Source organism: Heptranchias perlo, chromosome 27, assembly GCF_035084215.1.
Source record: "Heptranchias perlo isolate sHepPer1 chromosome 27, sHepPer1.hap1, whole genome shotgun sequence".
NCBI lineage: Eukaryota > Metazoa > Chordata > Chondrichthyes > Hexanchiformes > Hexanchidae > Heptranchias > Heptranchias perlo.
In genome coordinates, this window is record NC_090351.1 from 13495988 (window position 1) to 13510044 (window position 14057).

The window sequence follows — 14057 nt, forward strand, 5'->3', positions numbered from 1 at the left end:
AGCATAGAAGAGGTGCCAATGGATTGTAAACCAGCCAAATTGGTACTTGCCTTCCAAAAAAAAGTGGTAACAAGCCCAGGTAACTGCAAGCCTGTAGTCTTGCATCAACAAAATAGCAGAATTTATTATCGAGAACAAATCTGAAGGAAGGGATCTGCGCTGGCACCTATATAAAAATTACACACCTTGATTTTTGTGAGGACGTGCCATTCTAAGAGGATATTAGAAAAGTCTATGATGTGTATCTGGTCTTCAGAAAGCCTTTAATCAAGTTGCACATGAAAGAATGTTCCACAAGCTTAAAGCAGTGGGTATTATAGGTAAAAGCTTGAGGTGTATAAGAAATTGGCTGAAAGAAAGCAGTGTGTTGGTCAGGGGAGCAATGTCAGTCTGCAGAGATATACTGAGTGAAGTGTCCCAGGGATCTGCACCCGTAATCCTTTGTAAGATAGAATGTTCAATTATGTAAGATATATTGTATTTGAATTCCCATTAGGTAATCAGTATCTGGTGAATCTTTCCTCCTTTACTTCCCTCCTATTTTTCTAGCATGTATGCCTTGGAGAATTGGATTGGAATTTTACCATTCACTAAGGTTTATAAAGTGTCTAAATTGAATCATCTTGAATAACCCAGTCCAAATTTGATATTTGTTGGTTTACAATACAGCTGCAGTACACTGAGTGAAATGTAATTAATTCTTTCTTGCTGGAATTGCCAAAGATGAGATTGCACTAACACCACTTTATTTACCCACATCTTTGCTTACACAGTTAACCAAATCACAAGGTTATTCATTGAGTGTATAGATATCTATTAACAGACAGTGTAGATCATCATTGGTACAACCATTATTTAAGTGCATAACAGTATCTTATCTAAGATTAGCTAACCACAGTTTCCATTTCCTGTACTGCTGGCAAGTTTCCAATATTGGAGTATCAGGGCTATCCCTCTTTATTCATTCATGGGATGTGTGTCGCTGGCAAGGCCAGCATTTATTGCCCATCCCTAATTGCCCTTGAGAAGGTGGTGGTGAGCCACCTTCTTGAACTGCTGTAGTCCATGTGGTGAAGGTTCTCCCGCAGTGTTAGGCAGGGAGTTCCAGGATTTTAACCCAGCGACTATGAAGGAACGGCGATATATTTCCAAGTCGGGATGGTGTGTGACTTGGAGGGGAATGTGCAGGTGGTGGTGTTCCCATGTGCCTGCTGCCCTTGTCCTTCTACGTGGTAGAGGTCACAGGTTTGGGAGGTGCTATCGAAGAATCCTTGGTGAGTTGGTGCATTGCATCTTGTAGATGGTGTACACTGCAGCCACAGTGCGCTGGTGGTGGAGGGAGTGAATGTTTAAGTTGATGGATAGGGTGTCAATCAAGCGGGCTGCTTTGTCCTGGATGGTGTCGAGCCTCTTGAGTGTTTTTGGAGCTGCACTCATCCAGACAAGTGGAGAGTATTCCATCACACTCCTGACTTGTGTCTTGTAGATGGTGGAAAGGCTTTGTGGAGTCAGGAGGTGAATCACTCGCTGCAGAATACCCAGCCTCTGACCTGCTGTTGTAGTCACTATTTATGTGGCTAGTCGAGTTAAGTTTCTGGTCAATGGTGACCCCCCCTGGATGTTGATGGTGGGGGCTTCACTGATGGTAATGCTGTTGAATGTCAAGGGGAGGTGGTTTGACACTCTTGTTGGAGATGGATATTGCCTGGCACTTGTGTGGCATGAATGTTACTTGCCACTTATCAGCCCAAGCCTGGATGTTGTCCAGATCTTGTTGCATGCGGGCATGGACTGCTTCATTATCTGGGGGGTTGCAAATGGACCTGAACACTCTGCAATCATCAGCGACCATCTCCACTTCTGTCCTTATGATGGAGGGAAGGTCATCAATGAAGCAGCTGAAGATGGGCCTAGGGCACAACCCTGAGGAACTCCTCCAGTGATGGGGCTGAGATGATTGGCCTCCAACAACCACTACCATCTTCCTTTGTGCTAGGTATGACTCCAGCCACTGGAGAGTTTTCCCCTGATAGAGGATGACTCTAAATGCCCTCAGGGCACATGGGGATGGGAAATAAATACTGCCTTGCCAGTGTTGCCTCCATCCCAGAACAAAAAAAAACCCTCACATTTAGGTTCTAGACTTCCTTTTTCTAGTGCCCAATTTAAAACTGTCTGATATCTGAAATACTGGAGGACTTTGCTTACTTGTAATACTGGTATCTGCCCAAGTGCATATTAATTAGTCTGGCCTGCAACCTTGATAGGTCTAGCTCCACCTGGCATCAGGTTTTAATTGGGAACATCTGATGAAACTAACATATTAGACTTTGTCTCAGCTTTCCCAGTGTTCAAGTATTATCCCTTTGTTTTATCAGAACTTCAGTAATGTGTTTTAGAGGCTGTCTTCCTACAGTTTCTAATTTCTATAAACTGCCTGGATTTCAAAACATGCAAGTTGGTCAAATTCATAGATGGTACTAAGTTAGGGATCAATTGAGTCTGATGAAGGAATCAAAATAAAAAGTTGCAAGTGGACAGAACAATGGCAATACAGATGAGCAGAAAATGTTGCAAATTGGAACATGATGTATTTTTTCTCGGTCTCCCTCTTGCTTAACAATGACTCAGAATTGCAGTACAGCACCGACTCTTGTGCACATATAATGGTCCATGGCTGAAAACTGGCTAACGTGGTTATGCATGCGCTAAGTCTAATTGAAATGCTTTGTCCAAATCAGTACTTTTGGGCCAGGGCCTGCTATAAAAATTCTCATAACCTCCTGCATTCCTCTGGCTAAGAATACTAATACTGGTAAATCTGCAATTAATTAGGTGAACTCAGCTGGGTAATGATACAGGTAGTACAATTGGTCTCACTGTCTCGTGGCAATGAGTGGGGGAAAAATGGGATACTTCTAATCACTATCCAGTGATCAGTACTGGCAAGTAAATGTCGATAATGACCAATGTGGGCCTGGATAACCTGCCATCATATCGGAAGAAGGGCCACTTGGGTGATTAAGGCTACCAACAGATGTAGAATCACAGCATTAGTCATCACCTTCAGGAGATGAGGAGCGGACAAAAGGAAGATACAAATTATGAAGGGGTTTGATAGGGTAGACGTATAGAAGATGTTTCCACTTGTGCGGGAATCCAAAACTAGGGGTCATAAATCTAAGAAAGCCACTAATAAGTTCAGTAAGGAATTCAGGAGAAACTTCTTTTACCGAGAGAGTGGTTAGAATGTGGAACTTGATACCACATGGAGTAGTGGAGGCGAATAGAATAGTTGCATTTAAAAGTAAGCTAGTTAGGTACGTGATGTGAGAATAGAATAGTTGCATTTAAAAGTAAGCTAGTTAGGTACGTGATGTGATGGAATGGAAGGATATGCTGATAGGGTTAGATAAAGTAGGGTGGGAGGAGGCTCGTGTGGAACATAAACACCGGTATAGAAGAGTTGGGCCGAATGGCCCGTTTCTGTTTTTGCTGTAAATTCTATGTCAATCAGAAATGAACATGTGTATTGCATCTGTTGAATTTTATAAACCGTAAAAGTGAATATTTTCACTTCAAAACACAGATGACTGCAACCCAATTATCTTCAAATCTGTTGTTTAAGAATTCCATTGTTGGAAAATATAGGTCTTGTGCTTTTTGTTGCAGCAAGATCTTGTGAAAATATTTGATGTAATTTGTCAGAGAAGGTGTTTGAATTTTTACAAGTGCAAATGGTGAACTTCCTGTCTGAGTTTACTTGTAAATATTTTTGGTGTCCTCCTGTTGTATATACTCTACAAAATTAGTCAGATTTTCATGTTGAATTGTTTGCTCATTTCAGATTATGCACCAACATCACCGGCAGTATGTCCTTTCCATTGTATGTCCAGGGAGGGGTGCAGTTGTGTCAAAGGCATATCTCAAACTGACTTGGAGAAAGATTCTTCGGCTTCTCAATCTGTTACAAAGGTATGCAGTTTCAGCTATTCTAAAGGAATCCACCTGCCTGTCACTATTTAATGACTACATTTTTAGAATTCTTTCTTACCCTTTTTCCCCCATCCTCAAATTAAATATTTGAACTTTGCTACGGCCTTATGGTTCTGAGAGAATTCTTGATTGCTATCTTTGAACAAACTGGCATATCCCAGGTGGCTATGAAGGGAAATTTACTAGTTTCTGGAGCTTTACAAAGTACAATTTAGTAAAGATTCTAAAACCAGCAGGTTCCTTGATTAATGAGGGCAGTTGCCACACTATTATAGCATTGGTGGAGATTGAAGAGGTCTTTTTAGGGAAAAAAAACTTGATTATTCAGCCCTCTTTGCATAACTCAAGGCAGCACATCTTACTGTAATTTTCCCCTGCCAAAAAAAACTTGAGGGAAATTTAATACTTTGGATAATCCCTTAGGTTTTTGAGCAGATCTATCAGTTCTGTTTTTTGGGGGTGGCATCTCTGCCATGATGTGAGTAGAATTTGCCTGGGTTATAAATGCCTAACTTGTGGAACAGCTTAGACACTAGAACTGTGATGCAAAGTAGTGAAAAAAGGAATTCAAGTTTCAAGGAAGCACTGATTTAGTAAATGTATTTTACTTTTAAATTTTAGCAAAAGTGGACTGAAAACCTGGCCTTTGAAATGAGTAAAGATATAATTTGTGGAATCTGCATGGACAAGGTCTATGAAAAAACACCAGCTAAAGACCGTTGCTTTGCAATTCTTCCTGACTGCAACCATGCTTTCTGTGTGACCTGTATCAAGAAATGGCGACACAGCAAGGGGTTTACCAGTAAGATAATAAAGTAAGTAAATGTCACCAAATTAAACAACTTCAGTATTGGAGCTGTTAGTAATGTCACTATTATTATCTGATCATTGACTCTTAATTGTAGAAATGTTTAAAGAATACAAATCTCAATGAATATGTAGTCTAGGGCTTGCCCAGTAGCTCACCAGGTTTATCTAGTGAGTAGCTGAACTGTACAGAGGAGAGACAGCTAGATCCAATCACCATGTGTGCTGAGTTGTTTGTCTCAAATTTTAGGAGAATTAACTTAAGGGCTGGGGGTGGCAGAGGGGTGGGGGAAACTGCTGTATTGCCTACAGTTTCTACAATTTTGAGTTGCATTGTGCCAGGCTGTCTTTCAGTTAACTTGGTGTGCAAGTACAGCACAGATGTTACAATGGCCTCTTGATAACTGTTCAGGAACAATTTCAAAAACACAGTTTTAAAGATGCTGTTGAATGCCTGAAAGTATTTTTGGTAGCCTTGTAGGAAAGGGAAAGTAGATGTTTGCTGTCTGGAGGTAGAGAATATGCCTATCTCAAATTGGAACATTTTTCTAAATATCTGGATAAGCAAATCTTAAATCAAACTACATGATCGGTCTTGGAAGTTAAAGTCAAAGGGATGCTGCTGATGGCATTTATGAAAGTACTGCCCAGACAGTCTTGTGGACTGTGGATGGGGCTGTGATGAAAATGTTTTTTCTTTGAACGCACTGAGGGGAAAATTAAGAATTTCAAATATCTTTTCTTTGCAGGGCATGCCCTGAATGTAGAGTAGTGTCCAGCTACTACATACCACACAAGTACTGGGTAGTTGATGAACAGAAACAGATGCTCATTGACAAGTTCAAAGCTGAAAAGAAGTAGGTATCAAATACTCTATCTTTCACCTTTTATTCCACTTGGTTTGTATTTTAACATTAATTCCTAACTTAAACAGATTAGATTTTAAAGCAGAATTGGTGGGGAATTTATTTCCAAAATGACCTGGCAGATATGTACACTTACTTTATACACATTGCATTTACTGGTAGTGTATGTGATGAAAATGGGTATATAAAATATTAAGTTATATGAAACTGAAATGTAAAGCAGTGACATTGCATTCAATTTTGCATGATCTGTCTTTACTGCATTCTTTACTTGCTTACACTTAACATACTATATGTAGAGTTTGATATACATTTGGGAAAACTATACTGTAAATCTCTTAAAAGGACCTCACAGCCAGTACCCTCATACCTAGTACTGAATTCTATATGGTTGTTTTCTTTTGTACTTGTTTAGTTTCTCCTTCCTGCTGTTGTCATTGGTGATGTGGGCTGTTACTATTGGAAGTAATCACTAAACGGATCTTAATTTTATTAACGTTGGAGGCCTTCTCTCTCCTGCCTGCAAAATAGAGTTTGGGTTAAACATAAAGGAATGGCTCCTACTTGTATGAAGACAAAACTGAGAAGAAACCCTCATGGCCAACATGCCTAGTACCAGCTTGGCTAGGTTGGAACAGAGTCATAAGATTGTGGATTCGAGCTCCGTAACACTTGAACAATCAAGCTAGACTGATACTTTGGTGGAATACTGAATTGAGTGCTTTATTGTAGAGATGATGTCTTTTGGTTGAGATATTTAAACCAAGGCCCTGTCTGCCTTTTGTGGACATTACTGATCTTGTTGCACTATTTGAAGACTAGGGAGTTCCCTCCCTCTCATCCATTTGGTGACATCATCTGAAGACATGAGGCCAGGTTCCACATGTAAGCTCTGACAAAACTCTGCTGTACCGCTTCACCGCCTCTCTCGACCCCTCCACTGCCTCTGTCATTGGCCTACTTATCTGATATCCGGTCCTGGATGAGTCATAGTTTCCTCCAGTGAAACATTGGGAAGAGCAAAGCTATAGTCTTCAGCCCCTGCCATAACCTCTGTACCCTTGCCGCTGATTCCATTGCCCTCTCTGGCCTCTGTTTCTGGTTGGGCCAGACTGTTTGTCATCTTGGTGTCTTATTTGTCACCAAGCTGATCTTCTAACCTCGTATCCTTTGCAATACAATGGCTGCCTATATCCACCTCTGCAACAGTGCCCATCTCTGCCCTTGCCTCTAAACATTTGTGGCTAAAACCCTCATCTATACCTTTTGTTAACTCCAGACTTGACTCTTTCAGTGTTCTCCTGGCCGGCCTTCCATCCTCTAACTGTCATAAATTTCAGCTCATCTAAAGCTGTTGTCCGTACCCTCTTCCTCAAATTCTGCTTGCCTATCACCGCTGTGCTCACTGACCTACATTGGCTCCTGGTCCCCAAATGCCCTACATTTGAAATTTGTGTTCAAGTCCCTTTACAGCAGTACCCTTCCCTATCTCAAAATCCAGCCCTACAACCCTCTGAAAACCAAGTCACTGAATATATTTACGAAGGAGATGGATAGATTTCTAGACACAAAAGGCATCAAGAGGTATGAGGAGAGAGCAGGAATATGGTATTGAGATAGAGGATCAGCCATGATCATAGTGAATGGTGGAGTAGGCTCGAATGGCCTGCTCCTCCTAATTTCTATGTTCTTCAACTCTAGCCTCCTATACATCACCCACTCCCTTCAGCCATCTAGCTCTGGAATTCGTTCTCTTAAATTCTGTGTCTTCCTTTGGGACCCACCTCTTTTGGTCACCCTTCCTAATATTTTCTTCTTTGGCTTGGTGTTGAGTTTTGTCTGATTTATGTGAAGCACTGTGGGACTTTTTTTCTATGTTAAAGGTGTTATAGATGCAAGTAGTAACAGTAAATGTAATATAGTCTCTGAATTTAATGTTGAGGCTGAGTAAGGCTTAAGAAAGCTTGCAGGCCCAAGTCTGCGTTCAAGAAGGTGGCTTACATTCTTAACTTTATTTAATGTGTTAATTTGGCCAGGAAAACCTCACTTTGGATGATGTGAACGCATATTTGTGAATCACTCCTCCTGGAAATGGGACTTTGAGGAAACATTAAACTAATGTTAGTGTTTGTGTAGTGCAATGATTTATAGATTCAAAAGACCTGGTAGTTTCTGCTGTCATTATACATAAGCTTGTGCTATTGTGTAGTTGCACTTTAATTACGGATCTAATTAATTCAGAATCCGAGCCCAGCTTGAATGTCATGTATTGACAATACTGTTGTGTAGAGTGGCTTTGAGAGAAATAAAATGCTGTAAGCACTACTATCTAGAATAAGAGTCCTAAAGAGTTGAGGTATTTGTAGGGGTAGAAAATCACAGGAGCTGCAGCTTCTGGCTCAGGGACTGCATGAGGTCCACTTGATGGAAGAGCAAGGCCCATTGCAAGACAGAATTGCACATTTAAAATGTCTTGTAGTTACATTGCACAGGTGGCAACAAATTGAGGCAGTATCACTGCCTGGTGCTATGTCCTTTGTATTCTAAAGTTCAGATGCAAAGTTGGTAATTACTTGTTGAATTAGGGTTCCTGGAGCATTCATTAGGTTATGGGAAATTTGTTGTCAGTTGGTCCTCTTCTACTATTTCTCTCTTTATGCCAAGCAACTGACTGAGTCAAACTTAGACACTGTCCTCATTAGTTTCTGGCTGCACCTTGTTAGGTGATATACCTCAGATAAGTCGTGGTATGATGTTTCAAGGTTAGTGAAAGCATTTTACAACACTGAAGGAGGTCATTCAGAGCCACAGACACAATTGGCCAAGCTATCCACTTAGTTGCATTCCTCTGCCCTTTGTACCTTTTCAAAACTTTTCTTCTTCATATACTTACCTGCTTTCCTTTTTTTAAAAAAAAATTGTAGTTTGACTTTCACCAATGTTTCTGGTAGGGCATTCCATGATCTAACAATCCTTTTTTTAAAAAAGATAAATTGTGATAAACTTTTGACCACGAGTTACTGACTCTTTGACCATTGCTGGAAGCCTCTTTTCAGGATCCCAGTTCTGCTTGTGCCACTGCTTGCAATGTGAGCTATGACTTTTGATTGTTTCCCTTCTCTCTCTAATATTTTGTATCCATTCCACGATACCCTTTAACCTGGGAGGTAATGCACCATTCAGGACCCTGTGTTAGCACTGCAAAGTATCTTGTCTGTTCCCCTGACTGTAGAATCCCTATTGCTTTTGCACTTCACTTGTCTGTTCCCCTTTGATAACCAGTTGCTCCACAGTGCCAATGCTGGTGGATGCCCTCCTATGAGTTTTCATTGCAGCAGGTACTTGGTATTGAATATGTTTACCAATTCAGCACTTTCAGGAGATTGGTGCACTGCCTCCTGTTTACTCCTCTTGCCCTGATGGATGATCTCACACTTCCCTTCCTCACTAATATGCTCAGCCTGTGGGGTGACCACCTCCTGGAATTTGCATTCCAAGGATGCTTCAGCCTGCTAAATGTGAGTATCACCAGTTCAGAAGCCTTGGACTTGAGTTTCCAAAATGCAAGCACTTTCCCATGTCCCAGTCCCTTTGGGAGCAGACTCTGTTTAGGATCATAATATCAGTATAGAAAATCATGTGAATGCTGATTATATTGGAATATTTCCTCAGCAGTGGCCAGAACCATTTGCAAGAAAGTGGTTTCAATGATTTATCAGTAAAAAGAGGAAACTCCCCAAATGGACTCAATTGTTTTGCTCTGGGCCATGAAACTCCGTGTAGTGTTACTCAGTGGAAGTTCTTTTGTGCTTCCCCTCTCCTTCTGATTGCAAAGAACAAAAAGGAGAGTTATGGTTCTCAGCCAGATTTTTCAAGCCTTTTTGAAGCTCTTCGAAGCTAGATGGTTTCTACTACATGAATTTGGAGAATTTGAACACTATCCCCAAACAAGCTACAACTGATAATGGTCTGCGAATGAGACTTAAGTGTATATTGTTACAAACAGTTTATATAGAATCTTTGAAGCTCTATCTTGCATGCAGCAAGTACTGCATTCAATCTGTTCATAGCGGGGGGGGGGAATCAATTGTCTTGTTCTTTGCATTGGCTCATGTAGTAACTTAAATATACTGATTCATTGGAATATAGAACAGCGAAGACACCATAGAAAAAACACCACTTGAAAGGCTGTAATTTGAATCAATCATATCACATTTAGTTTTTCAAATTGGTTCTAGCTTCCATTTTTACTTGTGACCCATGTGAATACAGAACTAAGTACCCTATTAAGCACTTATTCTGGGGGTAAAAGCATCTAAAATCAGTTGTTGTATTATAAAGGCCCCCTGAAGAAGTTTTCCCCCTACATGGACCTGTCTGAAGCTTGGTGAGTGTTCTGCTGTGTTCCCCCAAGCTCCTAAGTGTAAGCGAGTCATTCAACATGCTAAGCGCTAGTTTGTTCACAAAACTAACTTTCCAGTAGCATGGTATGCATTTTTGTCTCAATCTAATGTGAATACTTTTTTTATATAAAAAAAAAAGCAGAGTTTAATTATACCATGACTTTAAACGTTTCATCACTCCTGCAATGGCTCAGCTGGCTAAAGCAATAAATAACTGAACCGCCAAAGATCAGGAAGGTCCCAGGTGCAATCCCCAGTTAGTTAGTTAATTGATCGTAGTGAGGATGATGCAATTAGACTCAACGTCCCAGGGTAAGGAAGGGGGTAAATAGGTTAGGATTTCTGATCATTATCCGTTCTTCCTGATGGAGGTACATGTAGGATTGAGCTTGCCCTCAAGTCATATAGCTTGCTGAAAGAGGCTGTCTAGGCGGCATGTGAAGAATGGTTATTCGGGCAAAGTATAAGGGTGGCTGGCATTTTGGAACTTACCACAGCAAGGAGTTGATGGCCTTAGATGAGGGGAGTTGAGAAAATTGGTGGAAGAGGAGAAATTTTTTTTGAACTGTATCCTATCCCAGCCACGCAGTTGATTTACATCTGTAATAACGAACTCTTTTCACAGAAAAATACGATGCAAGTTTTTTCTTCGAAGTAATGGCAGATGTCCTTTTAAATCTGAATGCATATACTTGCATGAGTTTCCAGAGGGCTATCGGCCCACCCGACATCAGTCAAGGAACCGAAGCAATCGTGTAAGAAAATATTATATATTATATATTCTATGACAGACTAACTGTATTTAACCGTCTAACTTGTCTCGAGGCAAATTTAAACTGCAAGTTGTCCTTAAATTAAGTTGAGTCCTCAACAGCTCTTTGGTGAAATATAATAGTGACACCAAAAACAAAAGTTAATTCTTCCTTTCCAAAAAAACAACTAAAAGAACTGAACATAAATTTCAAATATTTTTCAACATTTGATGTATGTAGGCTTTCTTCTAAGTGAAACTGTTGATAGTATGTATTATTGATATGCAGATTATGCTTGTTTACATGCTGAAGCCTGTTAATTGAATGGGCTAAATATACCCGAATTCAACAATGTTTTGCACTCTTATCTGGTACAATTTAACAAAGGCATAAATCCTGTTCATAACCTTCATGGTAATTTACCCCTTATTGACCTCCTCCATCCTATGTTTATGGCGCAGACCAGATTTGGTAATGTTGAAGATTGACTTTTTTTGGTTAGTGCAAAGTAATGTTTTCTGGAAATCTGGCTCAACAGCTCTTTGGTGGATGGGTGTAGTAATAAGGAGAGAGAAGGCACATACATTTGAGCTTCTCACATCTGCTTGGTGCCACTAATAGCTCAGCGTCAGGAAGACTATATTTTGCCACCCCTTGTATGAAATTGTTTGGGGGGCCCGTTGTATAGGCATTAACTATTTGCTTGAGAAACTGCTTCTCGGTCAAATGAACATGCAAATCTATAAAAATGATCAACTTTGTAGAATTAATATTGGAGACCTGATTCACTATATTGACCTGTTTTGACCAATAAATTTAACCTATTTACACATTAGGCCTGCAATCAAAGATTGAAAACAGCAATCTTTTTATGACCATTATAAAGCTTTTTTTTAAAAAAAAAATCCTTGCCTTGGTTTGGGATAGGAAATTAAGAATATAATCAACTGCTGTTTGACTTCAGATTGAACCTTATCAGAACCGTTGCACAACTGACCTTTGAAATCTTGGAGGATTTAATATCTTGTTATCTATCCTACAGCCTCCATTGGGAATTACTTGGGAAGACGATGATGACGATGATTACGATGAGGATGACGACTATGACCGTACCCTTCACCTTCTTGGTATTCTTTCCCTCGATGATTCCTTTTTAGAGAACTTGGTGCACTTTCAGTATGAACTTTTTGATTCAGATCTGTCTGATTTTAATCAGGATTTTGATGATGATTCTGATGATTAAGATGGCTTTGATTGAGCCATTAGTCTTCTGTGTGGAGCAGTGCTACTGCATGCAGCAGGTGGAATATTGATAGCATTTGTTTATCCTACATTTTGGCAGTGCTGTTGTAGATAGCAGGCTAAGCCATACAGTTAGGCATTTGTAACTAAAGTCCGTTTACACTGTGATCCATAATATAAGTAGTGGAGTTGAGAGAATTTTTTTCTTGGGCTAGTTCTACTGTGACATCCTATTAAGCTACTTTATTTGCTATTGCCTGTAGTTGTAACCGCTCAGCAATTGAAGCCCTTTTAGATTGGAGAAGATGTATTACATTTGTAAAGAAAGTGAGTGGCTTCGTGCAATACATCTGAATGATTGAGCAGTTCATATTGTGGTGATTTGGTATAGGATTTCAGGGATTGGCTGTGCTGAATTCCATGCTCATTGCTGGGATTAACATTCACTTGTTCACTGGGGTTTTGGCTATTTCACCAAACTGTGTAGATGTATGACTGTGGGTAATCTGACCTATATACTATAGTGACGCTGAGTTACTACACCAAAGGTAAAATAGTTGAATAATATAGATTCATTATAGCTGTAATATAAAGTTTGCTGCTTCCTTCCATCCACTAAGAATTGGGGCAAATGTATATTTAACATGGGGATCAATGGCAGTTTGACATTTTGTAACCTGATCAATGATGAGCTACTATTGATGAATGAGTAGGGATATTTTTTTAAATGTTTGTGCTAACAATTTGTCAAAATAAAACATTTTGTAAATAGTTGTGTTCAATTCTTGCACTTTCTCTTCCAGATACACTTCCTGACTTAGGATGTGTACGCACCAGAAGGCTTTACTTACTCATGAACACCTAGGGCGTGCTATTGATGAGGTGTTAATTATCCACAAAGTGCAGGCTTTGTGTTGATAAAATTACAGCTTCAATACCTTTTTTTGAAGAAGGAAGCATAATTTTTTTTGCGGTATTGTTGCCATAAGATCAAATGATTATGGAGCGTTCCCCCTCCCTGTTACTGGGGAGAGCAGTCACCTGTAAAGAAGGATGTTTGAATATCACACCCACGTGCAGGCTCTGAAGTTAGTCTCGGGTTGTGCGGCAACTGACTGTTGTGACTGGAGTCCACATCGAACTTTTTCTTCGGTGCTGGTATCGATGGAGTGTGTGGCGAATTCACAGGGAAGCTGCAGCAGACCACGACATCAGCAATAGTGTGTGCTTCCTCTTCCAAGGAAGCACAGGTCGTCACTGGTGGTTGGAGGAAACTGAGCCTTGAGTACTAGCTTTCGTACCTGGGTACTGCTGCCAAGGCCAGCATTTATTGCCCATCCCTAGTTATCCTTGAGAAAGAGGTGGTGAGCCATCTTGAACTGCTGAATCCATGTGGTGAAGATGTTCCTGTAATGCTGTTAGATAGGAAGTTCCAGGATTTTGACCCAGGAACAATGATGTATGTCGAAGTCAGGATGGTGTGTGACTTGGAAGTGGCTCCCACTGGCCTTGTCCTTATGAGTGGTGGAGGTTGTGGGTTTGGGAGGTGCTGCTTGCAGATCAGTGAGGATGCAAATACAGGCCCTAGTGGAATTATGGCTGCTAGAATTGGACCTACCTGAGGCTGCTGTTGTGTAGGATTGCACCACATCCCAGGCATCTTCCCTTTCCCCTCTAATCACTTAGAGCTGCTTAGTCAAGCCCCAGGGTTGCAACCTGCAGCAGCACTCTCCTGCCATGTGAGGAGGGCCACCTCAGTCCCACAGGAGCAACCAACCGCTTCTCTTGGTACTGGCCCTCAGATTGCATCTAGGAGAAGCACTAAAATGGATGAAAGAATGGCACAGCTGGACACCAAGAAAGCACCAAATACGTTGGCATCTGCTCACTTCGGGGTTTGTTATTAAAGGAGAATCTGCACACACTTTTGTGCAATGTGACTGACTCGGGTGATTAATATATGCATGGACATATTACACTGTTCCCCTGTG

The 14057-nt window shown here is 40.6% G+C and overlaps 1 protein-coding gene across 1 annotated transcript in view; it reads left to right on the plus strand.

The window, feature by feature from the left end:
- Positions 1–12837, plus strand: part of mkrn4 (makorin, ring finger protein, 4) — a 28278-nt gene extending 15441 nt beyond the window's left edge. The window contains exons 4-8 of the mRNA XM_068007369.1: positions 3848–3975; positions 4618–4811; positions 5553–5660; positions 10698–10827; positions 11867–12837. Of these exons, the coding sequence (XP_067863470.1) occupies positions 3848–3975; positions 4618–4811; positions 5553–5660; positions 10698–10827; positions 11867–12067 (761 nt within the window). The 3' untranslated portion in view covers positions 12068–12837. The remainder of the gene's footprint in view (positions 1–3847; positions 3976–4617; positions 4812–5552; positions 5661–10697; positions 10828–11866) is intronic.
- The last annotated feature ends 1220 nt before the right edge of the window (positions 12838–14057 follow it).